The sequence below is a fragment of the Typopeltis vanoorti genome, chromosome 4, assembly GCF_054136105.1.
Source record: "Typopeltis vanoorti isolate ZY-2024b chromosome 4, IOZ_Tvanoo_1.0, whole genome shotgun sequence".
Taxonomy (NCBI): domain Eukaryota; kingdom Metazoa; phylum Arthropoda; class Arachnida; order Uropygi; family Thelyphonidae; genus Typopeltis; species Typopeltis vanoorti.
In genome coordinates, this window is record NC_143552.1 from 87,672,551 (window position 1) to 87,693,007 (window position 20,457).

The 20,457-nt window shown below is 34.8% G+C and overlaps 1 protein-coding gene across 1 annotated transcript in view; it reads left to right on the forward strand.

Annotated features, from left to right (window-relative positions):
- Positions 1-3,475: 3,475 nt before the first annotated feature.
- Positions 3,476-20,457, forward strand: part of LOC150107480 (YTH domain-containing family protein 1-like) — a 171,688-nt gene continuing 154,706 nt past the window's right edge. The window contains exon 1 of the mRNA XM_090391892.1: positions 3,476-3,916. Coding sequence (XP_090248018.1) covers positions 3,886-3,916 — 31 coding nt within the window. The 5' untranslated portion in view covers positions 3,476-3,885. The remainder of the gene's footprint in view (positions 3,917-20,457) is intronic.

Consider the following 20,457-nt stretch of genomic DNA (forward strand, 5'->3'; position numbering starts at 1 on the left):
AAATCCCGCTTGCCCGTGCCAGAGATCGACTAACTCGGGAACCTGTCGAAAAAAGGCTTAGAAAAATTTCCTCTAGTCGCCGAGTAGACTCGAAACCAAGTCTTCCTTCGTGCAACCAAGCGCCGTGGTATGCAAACGCCACATCCACTGTGCTACACAGAACATGATTTATATAAAATAAGACCCAATGTATATAAAATTTTGAAACACTTAAATGCAGATACCAAAGAAAACATAAAATTAAACACTGAATTGAAATTAGAAGAATTTATAAATTACTACAAAGAACTGTGGACAGACAAATATTTTAAAAAAGACAACTCGCAAACAATTAACGAAAATGAAAAGGAAATAACTAAAGAAGAATTAGAAATCAGCCTGAAAGAAACAAGAAACGGAAAATCACCTAGAGAAGATAAACTAGGTTCAGAACTATATAAATATGCAGGAACCAGATTCAAAGAAAGACTCTTTAAATTAAATTTATTCAACTGGTATCCCCACAATAGAATAGAAAAAAGAAATTGTGATTCCTATCTTTAAAAAAGGTAATAGAGATGACCCTCTAAACTATAGGGGTATCAACATACTAAAGTCCTGTTACAAAATACATATAGCAGAATCTTAAATAGCAAACTAATGAAATATTCCGAAAACTTTATTTTAGAAGTACGGAATGGATTTAGAAAAGGACGATCATGTATAGACCCGGCCTTTTGCCTAAAATTAATAATAGAGAAAAAGAAAAGAAGAGAATACAATTTAGAAACACATATTGCATTTATCGACTTTGAAAAGCATTTGACAAAGTTAAAAGAAACATATTATTTAACATATTAAAAGAAAGACAAATACCAAATAATATCCTAAAAGCTATCGCAAGTATATATATGAAAATAATCAAATAGAAATAAGATTAAATCACGAGCTATCATATACGAGAGAGATAAACCAAGGGATCCAACAGGGATGTCCCCTCTCAGCAACTCTTTTTAACATCTATTTAAATGAAATAATAATAAAATGGAATAAAAATTTACATCAAGGAATTAAACTTTCTCCTGCAGTAAACTTAAACACTCTCCTCTTTGCCGACGACCCATTAATAATTACAAATTCTGAAGATAAATTACAGAAAGCTATTTGAAATCTAAATGAGATATCCAAAGATTATGGTATGATAATATCAACAGAAAAATCAAAAACTATGGCCTTTAAAGGACAAGAACCAGCAAGAACTAAGATAGTAATAGATAACAAGATCTTAGAACAGATGAATTCATTGAATTAGCTAGGATGTACGATCACATATGAGAATGAAAAAGATATAAACGTAAAAATTGCAAAATATTTAAAAATAACAGGTGTAATTAACTCTATATTTAAACCAAACCTAGTTCAAAACCAAACCAGACTAAAAGTATACAATACATTAGCTCTACCAGTCTTAATGTATGGAAACGAAATCTGGACAATGAAACAAAAAGACAAACAAAGATTAACAACAGCAGAAATGAAGTTTATGAGAAAAACTGCAAAGTATACCCTATTTGATCACAAAAGAAATGATGAAATTATGAAAGAATTAAACCAAGAACCAGTAATAGAAAAAATTTTAAAAATATAAACATAAATGGATGGAAAACGTTCAAAGAATGAAAACAGAAAGATTACCAAAACAAGCCTTAAATTATAAGCCATTAGGAAAAAGAAAACCAGGACGTCCGCTTAAACGATTCAACGATGACGTCTAAGGCCAGAACAGGCCATACTAGGCCTAAATTCTTGATATGCATGATGATGATGATAAAATAAGTATGGATGTTTAATATCCATATTCACTATTTTTATTACATCACCGAAACGAAGCCTCTTGGCTCTTCTATTGATAGTACATCTTTGAAATTCTTACATTTTTCATTTTTAAAACTTTCCAGACCACCTTGCACTTTCCTTTTAGACACATTTATGGTTATATTATATTATATTATTATGTAATAACACTACACTATATTTTTTTTACTATTATTTAGCAGCCACAAATGCACCTAGTAACTGACAGAGTGCACAAATGAGATCTGAATAGCTGAACTACAGCAATTGGATGATAGTGCACAGCTCAAGTCTGAATAGTTGGAGAGACGACATCACTTTCGTTGCCATGGGCCGCTACCCAAGCGCTTTCATTATGGAATGTTTATTTGCCGTATTTGCTGCTCAATTTTGAGAAGCATTTTTATTAATGCTTCTCAAAATACCATGGCTTATATTTAAGAGTTCGCACTTTTAGTCACCGGAACAGTCCGCCACTGTACGCAGTTTACCAGTCAAAAATAAAATAAATAAATAATCCATTTCCTTTTATTCCCAAAGAAAGCAGTGAACCATTTTCAGATCTAGCTTCTTCTTTTTTTAATCATGAGAGAGAATTCCATCTCTAACCATCGCCGTTAGCTGAGCAAAAGGCCATCGATAATATGAAGACTACAGTGTGGTATAGAATTGCAGCCAAGATGTGAAATAGAGTTTACAATTTCAAAATTTGAATTTTTGAGTTGCAGAGTTAATATTGCGAATTTTTACGAATTCCTATTTGTCTGCACCAGAAATCGAATAACTGGGAAACCTGTCGAAAAAAAGAAAAGTTCATCTAAACTGTAATAACTTATTATAGTCATTTAGTTTTCTAGCGCTATGGAAACGAAAACTTTCCCATAGGATCAGTCAAAAAATTAATGATAATCCTTCTTGGAAAAACAATAACTTCAATTTCATCTGCTCCAGGCAACTGATCATCATCTACAAATCCATCATTGTAACGAATACTGATTATTAAACTTTGAAAATTGTCTCCTTCCACAGAGAAAGCAGATTGATGAATAATTTCTGTTTTACTGCTCGATTATCTTGCGCACTGAGGCACGCTTTGTACCTATTCTACACTACAACCACTTATTTGTATTTGCACTTTCTTCTAGAATTCCACCAGTGTCATGAAAAGATTTTAATAACAAAAACAGCTATCAATTAACATTAGTTTTCAGTTAAACCTCAGACTCGTCATTCTAATTACTTGTCCTCGTCACCTGTTTATTACTGCCATCGATAGACATTAAAAAACTGTATTTGCCAAATAACCGGGAATTGCTAAAATAAGCAAGTAAACAAAAAAAAAAAAAAAAAAAGAATAAAACTCTTCGTTTTTAAGTCCATTGCGGTATTGTTTAATCTTCATCAATTATCACAGCGTTTTCAAATAACACTTCATCTACCTTCCAATGAAAGTGCTGAACCCATTCGCTAATACATATTTATGAAAAGGAATTCTTTTAAAAGTGAGATATTCCAAGTGTTTTCAGTGGCTTCTTAGCATTATTGAATGCATTCACTTCATATTGGGTATATACGATCTTTGAACCTAATAGGAGTTTGTTGAATTTGAGGTCACGTGACAATTGACGTGCTAAGGGAGTCAGGCACATGAGAAGCCGCCATTGTTCACTCTATTCTCGTGTGTAGATATATGAACTATTGACGATTTATTCATTTTTTACACCATCCGTGAAAAACGAAAAACAACTAAAGATCACCTCTTCTCCATATTTGTAGTGTTAAATGCTATTATTTGTGTTGGAAGTCACCTAGTGAAAAGTTGTCGGTCTCTCTCTCCCGAGCATGCCCGCTAGTGGTGATCAGGAATTTACCGATCAGTGCTTCAAAATGGCTTCGTCATTTTTGCTGTACTTCTGAGTTGTATTGTATTCTGTTGTATTGATATTATTAACCAGCTTGGATAGTACCATCAATTCGTTAACATTTTTTTTGTGGATTTTTCAGAGGACTGTTTTATACAGGCACTTATTTTTATTTTCTCCTATCATTGAAATGCAGCGTGGGAAAGGTCAAGGCAGCGCAGGTAATTTTCTTGGATAACTAGGTGTTAAGTGACTTATCAGCCACTATTATATAAAAGGAGTATAATATAAAGAGATTCATCAAAAATGCTATTGAAAACTTCGAAGTGAATAAATAAGAAAAGAATAAAAATGATGTGTGGATCGGTTAACACTTCCACGCGGCATACATCAAAATGTAAACACTTTAATGCGTCTTTTTCTAAGCCTCATTTTTATTTCATTTTTTCTCGTTTGTTACTTAATGAAGACTGCTGAAACACTGATTAAACTACCTCAGAATTAATATTTTTATTATATAATTTCAGTAGATTAAATTCGTTAATTTGAGGTGATATACGAATTATTAATTGGTTGTTCTAGTGTTAACCAAACATATGGTATAAGGCTTTAAGTAACATAGGATGTTACTTCGTAAGAGCAGTACTAACATACACGTGTATAAATTATATTCATGTCTATATGGTATATACATATATCCATGTATATAGGTGCATATGCATATATACAAATATATACAATATATATACATGATGTGTGTGTGTATATATATATATATATATATATATAATGAATGCTTAAAAGTACTTTTTGAAAACCAACATTTGTAGTTGAAGTACATGTTTACTAGTAAATTTAGTTCTGACACACATGCATGCACAATTTTTTATATATATATAGCAGAATAGGCAAATGAGTGCTTGAAGTACTTCTTGTAACTTTTGTAGCTGGAATGCATGTTCAGCAGTAATAGTATTGTAAGACCAGTTCTGGGACAGATGTACACACACACACACACAGTGTATCACTGGTATCAGTCCATTCATCACATCTTTGACTATTAAATTATTTAAGGAATTTACAACGTATACTGGAATATTAATTAAAAGAAACTTTAATAAATATCTCCTATATTTCGGCAATGCCACATTGCCATCTTTATGGGACAATACAACAATGACGTGCACGCAGGCACTACAAAAAGCAAATGAAGCAGAAGAGAGAAAACTACTGTTGTTCCTAGAGTCCTAAAGGTGCCCCTTAACAAGCTATATTGGGTTGTTTTGGCTGTTTGGCTGAAGTTCTCAAGATCAACAAATTTGGGGCAGTTTCATGCACCCAAAGTTGTTGAGGTTTGGAAAGTTTTTTAGAGCTGAGGTTGATTCCATGAACAATCTTTCATATTTAAATTTGCTGCGGTGTATTAACGTGGCTTTCTTCCAACATATTCTGTGGCAGGTATCCAGAGTATGGTCTGCAAGCCCAGAGTGGCTGTACTGGTGAAACCGGATGTAGTCTTTGTGTTCTGAAATCCTGACATTTGCTGTCCTGCCTGTTTGGCCAAAGAAGGACCGTTTACAGCTGCAAGGGACCTGATATACCCCAGGTAGGCCTAGGGGAAGTGGTTGGTCTTTGGTGGAGTGGATAGGAATGCCATTCTTTTATATGGTTTGTGCTGCCTTGACTTCTTGTTACAAACCATATAAAAAATTGGCATCTCTTATCCGCTCCACCAAAGACCAACCACTTCCCCTAGACCTAGCTGGGGTATACCAGGTCCCTTGCAGCTGTAAACAGTCCTACTTTGGCCAAACAGGCAGGACAGCAAATGTCAGGATTTTGGAACACAAAGACTACATCCGGTTTCACCGGTACAACCACTACAGGCTTGCAGACCATGTTCTGGATACCCGCCACAGAATACGTTGGAAGAAAGCCATGTTAATACACTGCAGCAAATTTCAGTATGAAAGATTGCTCATGGAATCAGCCTCAGCTCTAAAAAACTTTCCAAACCTCAACAAATTTGGGTGCATGAGACTGCCCCAAATTTGGGGAGCTTGCATCTTGAGAACTTCAGCCCAACAGTCAAGACAACCCAATATAGCCCACTAGGGGGCATCTTTAGGACTCTAGGAACAACAATAGTTTTCTCTCTTCTGCTTCATTTGCTTTTGTATGTCCCCATGAAGATGGCAATGTGACATTGCCTAGATATATGAGGTATTTATTAAAGTTTCTTTTAGTTAATATTCCAGTATACTTTGTAAATTCCTTAAATAATTTAAGTCGTGTTACCAACGTATAAGCCTATCTACAGGAATCATCACATCTTTGTATTTGGTTCATACAAGCCAGTTCTGTGCAGCTACAACAAACTAACAAATGTTATTTACTAGCATGTCATCTGTATGTGTGGATTTGTATATATGTAAACACATGCATACTAGGTTCATGTAGAAAATCTAAGATATCATCTCCCTCCTTCCCTTCCTAGGACACATACTTTTTTGGAGGTGAGAAGTTCAAAAGATATCAATAAAAATGATTTTCCCCCATGAAACCAAAATATTTCCCATGAGGGGAGAGAGAGAGCAGACTGAAAGTTAGATAATTCAGAAACTCTGCTCTAGACAGCATATCTATTTTTTGTCATTCGAAGTCTCAAATAGTTGGAGAACACTGGACTATAAACATCAGTTACCACCTAGACATTTATGCCACAGTAGGATTTGAATCCTCATCCTACTGATATCATAACAATAATTTAAAACTGTATGAAAGCTGATCCCTTTTCCTTCATAAAATTCATTTCCAGAGATTCACACCCACCTGCTCACATACACATACTGAATAAGTATATGAATGAATATATTTATAATAATGTATTTTTAAATATATTGATATTAATGTGATTGCTAGACTTTTTTTTTTTTTTTTACTGCAGTGGTGCAGTTTCTCATATTGCAGTGTTCTTAACTTTAAATATATACACATGCATTTAAAGATTTATATACACTGCAATATGAGAAATTATAGACGTACATTTGGCATTGTACTGAATCGCAGTATAACTGAAGTTACTAGGACTTTACTTATACCTCTTTCCCTGTGATATAAAGTCTTCCTATTTTGAAAAACTACTGAAATGCTAGTTTACCCTAGAAGTATGATCTAGCTGTGTTACCCTAGATGTGTGATAATTAGCATAAATTATATTACTGAGTTTTGAGCGATTTAAGCTTCATGATTTTCTGATAAAAACAATTTTTTGTCACTAATTTTCTTCTTCCCATCCCTTGAAAAAAAAAATTTAGTTTCTTTCCTAAATTTTATGCAATATTCATTTGATGAAATGCTTAATAAATATAATCCACACTACATGCAAACTGTACACATCTGACTGGTAATCCTCATCCATTCATCTAAGGACAAACTTCATTCTATATCAAATTCAAGAGTGTATGAAATGCTGTGTACCTTGGCTACTATGGAGAATATAATCACTACCATCATTATTGAGATCATCGGAGAGACTGTTTTTAGAGTCAGCAGTAGTAATGAAGCACTCATGAAACCTCAATGAGTATGGCTGTATTAATTTACAAAAAAATCTGGAAGACAGTGATTTTATTATTATTATTATTTCCTAAGACCTCATGGAGTCAAAGACTCATCTGGGAGGTTCTTTTATCTCACACACATCTCATCATACTGTGTCTTAAATACACTCAAACTCCTTGCAGACACTACACTCTCAGACAAGGCATTCCAATCATTCACAACTCTGCACGAAAAAAACCTGCCTCTCACTCCCCTACTCACACCCTCTTTATACAGTTTCCAGGGATGACCTCTGTTCTCCCCTGATCTCCCACTATTCTCTGTAGAACTTCTCCACCATTGATCTTATAACAGCCCCTTACCAACTTGTAGGTCTCTATCATATCTCCCCTCTTCCTTCTCTCCACCAGACTCTGCAAATTACATCTTCTCAATCTTTCCTCATACTCAACATTCCAGAGGTCAGAAACTACCTTAGTCAGTCGCCTTTGGACCCTTTCCAACATCTCTTCATCCTTCTGAAAACCCGGTGACCAAATCTGGGCACAATAGTCCATGTGTGGCCTAATCAAAGCCTTATACAATGGAACAAGAATCTCCCTACTTCTACACGTTGTCCTCCGCATCATTCCCAGAAATCTTTGTGTTGTCTTCACAATTTTGGCGATGTATCCCCTAAATTTTAGATCCTTATCCACTATCACCCCCATAGCTCTTATTTCCAATGTTTTATTATTTTAAGACCAATGACAACATAACTTCTGTAAACTGCTTTCCATCTAACATCAGAGGAGTGTCAGAAGTTCTTATGGTACTCTTCAGATAGATGTTGTGTGAAAAGAAGTTCTGTTGGTTTTTTTTTTTTTTTTAAATTTTAATTTCATCCATTATAATTTTGAATTGTTTCCTCTACTGCTTAATTGTTAATGCACGTATACTGTGACTGTGCACTCTGAATATGATAGTTTGAAATCCATTGAAATATTAGTAGCTAAATTTTATCTTGTGTTTACTACTGCCAAACTCGAGTTGTAATGTAAATGCTTGCAAAATTTTGTCTTGTGTTTACTGCTGCCAAACCGGAGTGGCAGAAGTTATGGTACTCCTCAGATAGATGTTAGATGAAAAGAAGTTCTATAGGTTTTTTTTCTTTTGTCCATTATAATTTTGAATTGTTTCCTCTACTGCTTAATTGTTAGTGCATGTGACTGTGCAATCTGAATATAAAAGCCATATGAAATATAAGTAGCTAAATTTTTTCTTGTGTTTATTCCTGTCCAACTCAAGTTAAATGTAAATGCATAAAATCCATTCAATATCCATTTTACTAAAGAGATTGCTGTAGTTGATTGTTAATATCAAAACAGCATTAGGTGTATTGGTACAAACTACATTGTCCAGGTCTACCTTTGTATAAAACACCATGGACCTACATAATTTCTGCTGTTTTTTAAGCTTCTAGAAATTATAGTTACTGTTTCTGAACAAGAAATTCTTCACATTTATCATGGAGTATCATAATAAAATTAGCAGAGCTGTTATTGGTATTGAGATATCCAAATTAATCAAAGCAGTTCAGATTCCATCTGATAAAACGTTCTTATCACCTATGTTCTTCTTAATATACTGAATTACTGTGAGGTTATCCAGAATCCTACCTTGTGTAGGGAATATTACTAGATTTCCAACTCTGTATCACATTGGTGGAACTGTACTCCAGGAAATTAGTGGAGTCAGAAACTTTGAGTGTTAGTGAATAGGGAGTTAAAGTTTAGGGAGCACATAGCAAAAGTGGCTAAAAACAGTTCACGAGATCACTTGGTTACCAAAAAATACTTTGATGAGCAGAGACTAGCAGGTTATTGTTCTTCTTTGCTGAGCCTTTATAAGACCCCATCTTGACTACTGCATGCAGATCTGGGCTCCAGGGTTTCTTGGTGATGAGGAGAAGGTGAAGAGGATGCAGAGGCGAGTGACCTAGATGGTAGCAGATCTATGGAATGAACCTTACAAAAACAGGTTGAAAATTTGTGGGTTACAGAAACTGGTTGATAGGTGGAAAAGGAGTGATATGATTGAGACATACAAATTACTGAGAGGTTTTTACAAGATTAATTCAGAGGAAATTTTTCAGAACAGGTTTGATTGTGGGAGAACTAGGGTCCATCCATGGAAACTGAGTAAAAGTGCAGTTAGCAAGAGTGTTAGAGCTAAGTTTTTTGCTTGGAGAGTAGTGAATGAGTGGAATAGGTTTCCAGAGTATCTTGTGGGTGCCATGATTGTGAATGAGTTAAAAGCAAAGTATGATAGATACTACACAGACATTGGATAGTTCTTGATGTGATGTTTAGGGCCTCCCTTGTGATGAGTCTTGGAGTGGCCTGTAATAATAATAATAATAATAATAATAATATTCTTTTGCTGTAATTCTTAAAAAAATAATAATTATTAAATTAAATGAAACTGAAAACCATGATATGCAGAGTATGGACATTTGTATTTAGGGAGCATTTAGGTCCTGATGGGACAGACAAAATATTATGACCAACACAATATTTTATGAGCAATTTTTGATAAATGACTTCTTTCCTCCATAAAAAAAAAAAAAATATGTTAGATCTGTGTCCTGATCAGCTCTTACATTTGTATCTTTTAAAGCATTACATTTTGGTCTGCTTCTTCCTACTTTTTTTTTTTTTTTTTGCTTCATTTTGCTAATATTTCACCTTCCACTCTGTTTATATGCCATTGATGCCCTTCATTCATCTCTTCTAATTCCTCAGAACTCTCATATCATGGCTTTTCTAGGCTATTAACTGTTTCACACCAAGTTTCAAACCAGTTTTAACGTATGGGTTTGAACAGAATCTTGCATCCCTGCATTCCATACTAAATTTGCTTATTCTATTATCACTTCCACATTTGGTTTACCATCGTCACTAAAGATTGTTCCTAAATAGCTGAAATATATATGTAACCTGTTCTCTTACTATGAATAAGTTAATGTTTTATTTTTTCCTGAGTATTATCACAGTTTTGAGGTTTTCTCAGATTTTTTCCCTCGATGGAAATGACCATTCAAATAATGTATTCAATAATCACACTATTCATTCCTTCCCTTCATCATCAGGGTGAACTGTCATGAAGAAGGGAGGGAATGAATAGCGTGAATCTTGTGTTGTATGTTATACTTAACAGTATTACATATTTCATAATACAGATGTAAATGAGTGTAGATAGCTTCCAAAGTTGTAGATTTATGAAATATTTGAAATCTTAATCTATTACTGTTCCTAGTATAATATACAGTAGTTAGATTAAGGAAATTAAGTGAATTATTCTGTTCATGTTCTGTGGCAATGGATAGATGAGGACAGTATTCGTTGAACTTTTTATGTAATGTATTAATAGTGTTAATGTCCCAAATACACAGGATATCATCCATATAGCATTCTGTAGAATTTTATGTCAGGAGGAATATGATTAAGATAATCAGCTTCTGATTTTGCAAGGAACATTTTGACTAATTCAGGCAATATGGACTGACTCATAGGTAAGCCAGAGATCTGTTGATAAATTCTATCTTCATATTCTAAGAAAATTAGCAGATATTAATATTTTAATTAGCAAAACAAGGTTTAAATGTTAAATGTAAAATGATTTAAAGGCATTAATTGAGTATCATGGAACATATTGCAATCTCTGAAGCCTCTGGAACATCATAAAAAAATTGCATCCAAGCAGACTGGAATGTTTAGTAGTAATTTGAAAGTTACGTATAGCTTAAAAAAAATTCATTTTTTTAATTAAAAAACTAATTCATTTGTTAGTTTTAAGAGTTTGGATACAGTGACTTTATTATAAGAAATGGGGGAAGCATTTCTTCCCGCATTTCTTAATTATAAGAAAGAAATGCGGGAAGGAGTGATGACGAGAGGCCATTCCTGGAAGTTACGAAAGGAAACTGTGAGCAAGAGGGTGAGGAATGGTTTCTTTGCATGGAGGATGGTTGAACCATGGAATGCATTGCCTGATGGAGTGGTGAGAGCAAGAACGGTCAATGAATTGAAGGAGTGGTATGATAGACTTTGTGTTTCTTAGGGGGGGGGGACCTCCCCTCGATGAGTCTTGATAGACTTTGTGTTTCTTAGGAAGGACCTCCCACGATGAGTCTTTTGACTCCATGGAGGCCTGAATAATAATAATAAATTATGGATCTGAGAGAAATGCCATCTGTGTGTGTTTTTATCTTACCAAAAAGTGTTTGGATTCAATCATTCAAGTTGTAATTCTTTGTACTGTATGCTTGTCAGTTTTTACTTCATCTTTAATCTATGTTTGTAATATTTAAATAATAGTTCTATTATTGGTTCTTGTTAGAAGCACCTATGTGTGCACAAATCATTCAGTATCTCTAATATTTTGTTCCTATAATTATTTTTGCTTAGGACTACTTTGTGTCTCCTTCATCTCACTTGTAGTATTGTGTTGCCACAGATTTTATAATTATTTTAATATTAAGTGTGTGTGTGTATTTTTTTTTTTTTTTTTTTTTACACTGTCACAAGCTGGATTCCTGTTTAATTTATTATGGATTGCAATATTATATTCTTATTTGATCTCCGGTCAAATAATTATTTCTCCTTTTTAATGTATAATCTAATAAATTTCTTATAGAATTATTTGGCTAATGAACTATTGTTGATGGCATTCTTTGTTGGCTTGGTTTATGATATTAATTATTCATCTGTTACACTGTGTTTATGTAATCAGAAAAGTTGCAAAACTGGTTTACACATCATTAAGTTCTAGAATACCAATACCAGGAGAAATACAAGACTTCATTTGTTCATGAAAAAATATAAAATTTTATTAAAAGACCTTGGATATATTTCATCCATTGTAACATGGACATCATCAGGGAGAAAGTCTGGCAACTACATTCAGACCATTTAGTAACAATGAACTAAATGTTCTATCTAAAGAACCTGTACCTTGTCTCCTCAATATATACCTTACTTAGAAATTATAGTATGAGTGTAAAAAGGCATCAGAGAATTATACACAGATGAAACTAATAAATTATGTTTTGAAATTGTCCAAACTTTATACAAGCAAAAACACCACTTCCTTTGCGTGAACATCAGAACACCAATATTATCATCATCACTGTGCTCAATAGTGGACTGTATTTGCTCTCCTACTTTGCAAAGCATCTTTCTCCATCTTCAGTATCTCACTGGCCACACTAGCTCTTATATTAAAAACAACCTTGACTTTAAAGAGAAGGTTAAAGATCTGTGTCTAATAATGAAATTATAGTTTTGTTTGATGTATCAAGTTCTTCCTATCTCCACTATGTGATACTCTTCAATTTTTGCTGTATGATTTTCTTGAAAACATTGTAAACTTATTTAAATTCACCATCATTGCAAGCTATTTTACATGGTGGAACAAGTTGTTCAAAAACAAATAGAAGGAACAGCAATGGGCAGTCCTGTCTCACTTGCTTTAGCTGATTATTTTATTGATCAACTAGAAAATCAACTCTTCCATACCATTTTCTCCTCAACTCCATATATATGGCTTCATTTTGTTGATGCCTTTTGTAGTCTGGTCTCACACAGAGATAGAATTACTTAAATTCCTGCAAAAATAAACTCTTTGTATTCCCATATCAATTTCTCTATTCAATGTGAATCCAACAACAGTCTACCCATTTTGAATAGCTTAATAATTTGAAATCCTACTTGAATATTTGGTTTATTGAAAACCAACCTTTACAGGGTTCAGTATTGCATAAAGGATAGTTTTGTATCAAGATGTTTGTAGCTTAAATAAGGATCGACGTCATCTAAAATGTTTTTCTTCATGTTTTCAGATTATGCAGTAAATGCATGGGGGAAAAAACATAATGTAGGGTTACTTAAGGGTTATAGCTACATAACTGTGAGAAGAGAACACCACATGGTTTGTAAAAATGTAAAGAACCAGTTAGGGTTTCTGACCTACATGTTTCAAATCTTCATGTTTTCATGGCATTCCCTTTTATTAGGTTTCCACCTGGATGAATAAGGATGGGTTGACAATTTGCGATTTAGCCAACCAAAGTGTATTCTGTATTGATCTAAACCACACAAAAATGATGGCATAATATGATCAGATATCATTTTGGCTGGGACATCACTCAGTTAAATGAGACTTCAATAATAAATTTAGTTTAATCCTTTATCCAAGTGTGAGCAAACAAAGTTTGCTCCTGAAAATATCTTCAGGACTGGGGTAAGGTAGTACACCACCGGACAACTCGTAGCAAAGATGGACCAAGCTAACATCACTCCTATCTCAGTATCTCCCATAATGCAAAACACATCTCCTTGCTGATATGTATAATGTTATGCATTAAGGGAAGGGCCACTACCCAGACTAGTTTCGACCTTTATTGAGGTCTCTTCAGTGGGAGCCAGGCCCAGAAGTGGAGATACCAGGCAGAAGCAATGGCGAGGAAATCTTTACCTATAGGAGTTGCCAAAAGGTGTGCCACCTTTTTATTAAATTACTCTGAATTTAGAGAAAGACGTTGAAAGTTTATTTTTCACTTGGTTAGACTATAATAAATTTAGTTTAATCCTTTATCCAAGTGTAAGCAAACAAAGTCTGAGCCTGGGCCTGGCTCCCACTGAAGAGACTTCAATAAAGGTCGAAACTAGTCTGGGTAGTGGCCCTTCCCTTAATGCATAACATTATACATATCAGCAAGGAGATGTGTTTTGTATTATGGATGATATTGAGATAGGAGTGATGTTAGCTTGGTCTACCTTTGCTACGAGTTGCCCAGTGTTGTACTACCTTACCCCAGTCCTGAAGATATTTTCAGGTGCAAACTTTGTTTGCTCACACTTGGATAAAGGATTAAACTAAATTTATTATAGTCTAACCAAGTGAAAAATAAACTTTCAACATCAATAAATTAGACTTTGTTCATGTGGGAAATGGTCAAACTTAGTGGAAATGAAGATAAGCACCGTCATTGTAAGAAGTTTTTGTGAAAAAGAGATGGAGTTAAGAGAAATCTAGAAATAATAAGATGAAAATGGCAAAATACTTGTAAATAATAACTGTAAGATGTTGTATTCATTCAGTTTCAAAAAGTGTAATGTTCTAAATTTCAAAATATGGGAAATTGGACAATAGTTCCTGTGTCCCTTTGGAAAATTCTATTAGGAAGAGGTAGAGAAATTTTTTGAGTCATTACACATTGCAGCTGATATAAAGGAAAAGTTGGTACTTGCTAGAGACCTAAACTAATCCTGGATATATTTGAAAAAAAAAAAAGAGAGCAGTGTTAATAAGTATCTTCTGGATTTCTGTTCAGGACACATAAATCATTACTGACACCATGTTCTTATGTAATCATATGCATGAATTCGCATGAAGATAAGAAATAATAATAAAGAGTCTTATTATATTATAGTGATATGTTATGATTTTGACATTGGTCTGGTTCAGTGTACAAGAGGAAAAAATGTGTATGAAGTTTTGAAAATAATTGGAGTAGCTTACACCGGTGAAGTGTCGACTCAAATATACAAATATTTTTGGAGAAAAAATGAACAGAGTTCAAAAGCCAAACAGAATAAAATACATTGATTCAGTCAGAGAGGTATGTGATGTCTGAAAGGATAGAAAAACTGCAACTTCATATTGGATTTAAGAAGTTTAGGAAGAGACATTATTGAACATCATTGGTAAGTAAGTCCATAGGAGCCCAGAGAGAATATATGAAAAAATATAAGAAAGCTGAGTTTCATGCAGTAGCTAAATAAAATACATTGGTGAGAATATAGAAGATAAATATCATGAAAGGCAAAATGTTTTGGAAGATGTGGTAAAAAAAAAAAAAAAAAATGAATTAAAGAGTAGTGTCAAAGAAGTGAGAGATGGTAAAGGGTAGTGTAAAAACTGAAAATTTGGATATTGGATCTGGAGTAATTACTTCGAAAAATTCTGGCAGAAAATAAGCATCAGCACAACAGTGAGTATGGCATGATGGCACCCTCCCACCTCCACTTCATGATGGCGGGAGGTTGCCATCATGAAGTTTTTTTTTAAAGGAGTAGCAGCTCTAATTAATCCCTGTCCCTGACACCGGTTTGCTACACTGTGGCCATGTTCCAGTGAAGTGCAGTCCGAGGTATATATCAATACTTAATGAAGAAAAGCAATCAGAAGCCTGAAATGCATTCAGGAAGGATTTATGCAAACATGCAGTAATCTATCCTTTATCCAACCATCCATTTATCTGAATGGCAGGTTTGGATAATTGAGGTACTATTATACGGTGCTCTACCAATAGTCAGTTGATGTAAGGGTCTGCTAATTGAAGGGTTGTTGTTTTGAAGGTCAATTACTGTATTTGAGAAGCTAAGGAAAATTGTGAAAGAGAAACTTGGAGAAAAAACATGCTGGATTCAGGCCAGACAGATATCAGGATTAAATTATTATGAGGAGTAATATGAAGGTAATGCCTGCTTTTTTTTTTTCTCAGAAAATATTTAACAATGGCTGTTATGCAGATTAATTCTCCATCTTTCACAACATTCTGTCAGTTTTTAACAGCATCTCCATCATTCTCTATACACGTTTCTCATTGCTGAATCAGATCCCATATGCCACTGCTGTTTGTCTTTACACTGACATTTGAGTTCTTCATGAACACCTTCTTTCAGCTCATCTGCAAAATGGAATTCTCAGAATGCATCCTTCAGAAAGCCAAACAGATGATAGTCAGAGGATGCCAGATCTGGGCTGTGGGTGGGATAGAGAAAATCATTTTATTGATCTTCACATAATTATATACTTCACATACACAAGAGGTAGAACAACCTGTAGCACCAAAGAGCTTTATGTGGAGTACAACAGATAAGGGTTGCAAATACATTTATTGACATTTTTCTTGAAGATTTGGAGATTTTAGTTGTTTCGGTACACACCTCATGAGGGAGACTGTTTCAGAGCATAGAGGTAAATGGAATAATAAGAGGAATAGGAGAAGCAGGTTTGATGTGTTTGTACTGAAAAGAGATCTTGGCCAGCTGCTACTCTTGTACAGGCTCAGCAGAAAGTGTTGGAATGGTGGTTTGTAGTTTAGTTGAGCAGTGACCATGGAAGTACCTGTAGAAAAGACAGAGCTGATACAGCGTGTGTCTGTGAAATAGAGGTTGAAGTCAGTATGCAGGAAAAAGGGAATATATGTGAGATGAATTGCTCTCTTCTGGGTTGAAAATTTTAGGAAGATTTTAGGTGCACACCACCCCAAACATGTGAACAGTATTCTAATGATGGGTGGATTTAAGATTTGTATAGTTAGTAGCTGGGTGGGTGAAAAACAGTATCTGAATGTAAAAGAATATATATATATATTTTTTTTTTTTATAATCTGAGGAAGCTATTAATATGATTTGTTTATGCCAGGAAAGGTTGGAAGTAGATGTCAGCCCAAGCAAAGAAGTCTGATGCCTGGATGATTTGTGCATTACTGAAGGTAAGGGAAGTTGAGCTGCTCTTACTTTTTCTCTCACAAAAAGGAGCACAGCTCAACTGACTAGGTTATTCTTATCACGTTGAAGGATGGTATGGAAGTTAGTGTTTAAGGCACTGATCGCAGATCTTGAAGCTTGGGATGTCTGAGCACTAGATGATTTGTTGAATTAGCACAGGGAATGAAGTGTACTATCATCAACAAAACTATGTATAGGATTAGTAGTGATGGAGAATAAATTTTTTATGTACAGGAGAAAAGAGGATAGATAATAGAAGAGGGCTGAGGCACTCTTGCATTGGTTGTGAAATTCAAAGAGAGAGGGAGCTATCCACCATTTCGTGCAGTGAATGACCAAAAAGTAAGAAAGCTGGCTACTCAGTTACAGAGTATGACAGGCAGACTGATGGGTGGCAATTTACTTTAGCCTTGTTGACAAAAAGATTTCTGTAGCTCTTGTCCAGTGGTGAGTGATGTAGGCTGAGGTCATCCATGGCTCTAGATTGGCAAAATCCATACTGGTGGTTGCTGATTAACTGGTGGGCTCTGTTAGTAGAGATGTTGAGTAATTGGTGACTTCCTCCATTATTTTGGAGAGGATTGAGGTGATGGTGATTGGTTCATGATTGGATGGCAGATTTTTATCTCTCTATTGGAAGAGGTTGGATATATGCTTGCTTCCATGCATTGGAATAAGTGCTAGCTGAGTATAGAAGATTGTATTATAAGGCTGATGACAATCATCCAGTAGTACTAAACTGGAAGTACGTACTAATCCAATCTGGAAACCCTGCACTAGAGATCAAATGTAAAAGCAGGGTAGTAGTCTTGCACCAGGTGATGAAATTTGTTTACTGCTTGAAGACATTCATAGATCAGCCATGCCTAAGTTGGAATTTGAGCATATGACTTTTTGGTTGGACTCTGGTTCTACTAACTTGGTCAGATGCAGAATAAATAAGCTGGCATGATGAGTAGCCAGTTCCTAACCTGACCCAGATTTTATGGATCTGAGAGTCAGGTTAGAAATAAAACAGTTGATCAAAGATTAGAGACCACAGAAATGAGAGTTCTGAGAAAAATTAGGGAAGTGAGTAGGTGGTATCAATAGTAGAATTGAAAATGAAGATATTAGAAAGAAACTTGGCATTCTTAACATTTAAGATTGTGTTTGTGCAGAACAAACCTGTTGGTGGTTTGGGAGAAAAGTTTATGTTTCATGGCAATCAAAAGGCTCAGAGGAAGCCCAAAATGTAAGTGGATTGATGGCAGTTGGTAGTGCTCTAGAAGATTGGTGTTGTTGGAGACCAGACAAATAACAGATTAATTTGACTGAAAAGTGTTGATAGGATGCTCATAATAACATGAACTTAAGATTGCTTGAGGGTATCCATCAGGAATTGGTGATAATGACAATGTGGAAACACTTAAAGCAGTAGTCCAGATACTACTTACTTGCAATATATATTAAATGAAACTCGCACGAACATAAAATCATCCTTATAAACTGCTTCTTTATTGTGTTTCTGAAGAGGTAAACTTTTTTGTTTTTGCTTTTGCAAAACAAGAAAGGTGATTAGAACTATTATCGATCTGTGTCTAAGGAAAATAAAATCCCAACAAGAACAGTATAGTATAAGTTGATTATAAAGGGTGTTTTCTTTGATTAAGCTAGTTACATTTTGCAATGAAGCATGTGCATGCCATTGAACAGTATATATGCATAGCTATAACTTTTCTGGAATTTTTGATAGTATTGCAAAGTTCTGTATTTGGATTTTGAGTTTGAGAATATATTTGGATTCAAAAATGGAATGTTGAGGAGTGTTATTGATAGAAATGGGTATAGACTCCCCCCCCCCTTCCAACTATCATCTAAGTCAACAAAGGATGCTGATCTTTAGGAATATAATTATCTTTTATAAGTGATATCCTGAGGTGTTGCTTTCCTCGTCAGTTATATCAGTTCTAGTTATGATGTAAAATTGTGATGTAATTAATGTTCCTCATCACAAGGATTTGAAAATAATGGCCTTGTGGATAAATACTGGCCTAATTGGCTGAGAGGATCTCCACTTTCTAGCCTGTAGACTAGGGTTTGAATCCCATTGTGGCATGTAGTCATCATCTGAAAGACTTTTCTTTCTAGGTGTAGTTGCCTTGTGTTAGAGTGAAATGCTTCCGTAGATTAAATTTGATTTTGTTAATTGGGAATATGTAAATTCTGTGTTGAAAATTGGGTTGAATTGAATTGAAGATACAAAATTTCATTCAGTATGGAAATCTGAATGGCTTAGAGCATGGGTCTTCAACGCATGGCCCGCCGGCCATTTTGAAAAAATAACTACTTAACATTAAAACACGATTAAATAAAAAATAATTTCAATGAAGCCCATGGGCCACTAAGCTATACTACGGTATTTAGAATTGTAAGATGCTTTCCAGATTCACAAGGAATGCTGTGCATTTGATACTTTACTTAAAATCCTATAAAAATAAATATTATATAGATATGCTTCTTCAGCCATCTATTAGCACCAAGCAGTACTTAAGTACTAGTACTAACTTCGCAGTTGTAGATGGCTGAAAACAGTAGTTCATTTAAGTGCGCTGTCTAGTGCTTTCCAGATAGATCTCGAAGGGTCTCGATACTTCGTTATTTTCATATAAATACAAGAGGATCTCATCCACAGTCAGTCGGTCAGTCAGTCATGAACAGTGTGATATTCATGTATTAGCGCACGCAGGTTCGTCATGTCAGCCATAGCCTATTGTGGTTTTATATTGCCAGGCTTTTTTCATTTGTATGAGACATATTCAGTGGATAATAACCATTACCAGCCATTTTGGATCATTTTTTGGGTTCACCTTCCATCACTATGGCATCTATGAGTAAAAAGCATAAATCAAATGATTCTTGTGAGGTTTTTAATGAAAAGTGGACCAATTTGTACTTTTTTGTGCCGATCGATGATAAGCCAGTGTGTTTAATTTGTTGTGAGTCAGTATCAAAAGAATACAATATAAATCGACACTATGAGACAAAGCATGCTCCCAATTTTGATCACCTTCAAGGGCAGCTTTGTGTAGACAAAGTGAACCGTCTTCAAATTGATTTAAAATGCCAGCGGGATACGTTTAAAAGGCAGAGGGAAGAGAGCGAAGCATGCGTCAAAGTAAGTTATGTAATAGCTAAAAAAATTGCTAAAAATCAAAAGCCTTCTTGGATGGCGAGTTTATGAAAGAGTGTCTGGGGAAATTCTGTGCCCAAATAATAAGGAAGTGTTTAATAAATAAAGTTTAACTGGGACAACTGTAGCAAGATGTGTCGAAGAACTTGCCAATCACATTGAAGGAACTTTAAAAAAAATGGTCATCTGAATTTACATCATATTTACTTGCTTTAGATGAGAGCACAGATATGAAGGATAAAGCACAACTGGCTATCTTTGTCCGTGGCATTGATCAACAATTCACTGTGACAGAAGAACTGCTAGCGCTTGTACCTATGAAGGAAATGACGAAAGGCACTGATATTCTTGGACGCCGCCAAGAAATCACTCCGGCATTTTGACCTCAGCTTAACCAACCTCGAGGGTGTGGTAACTGATGGTGGCCCTTCTATGGTGGGAAAGAATGAAGGGTTGCGCTAGTTCC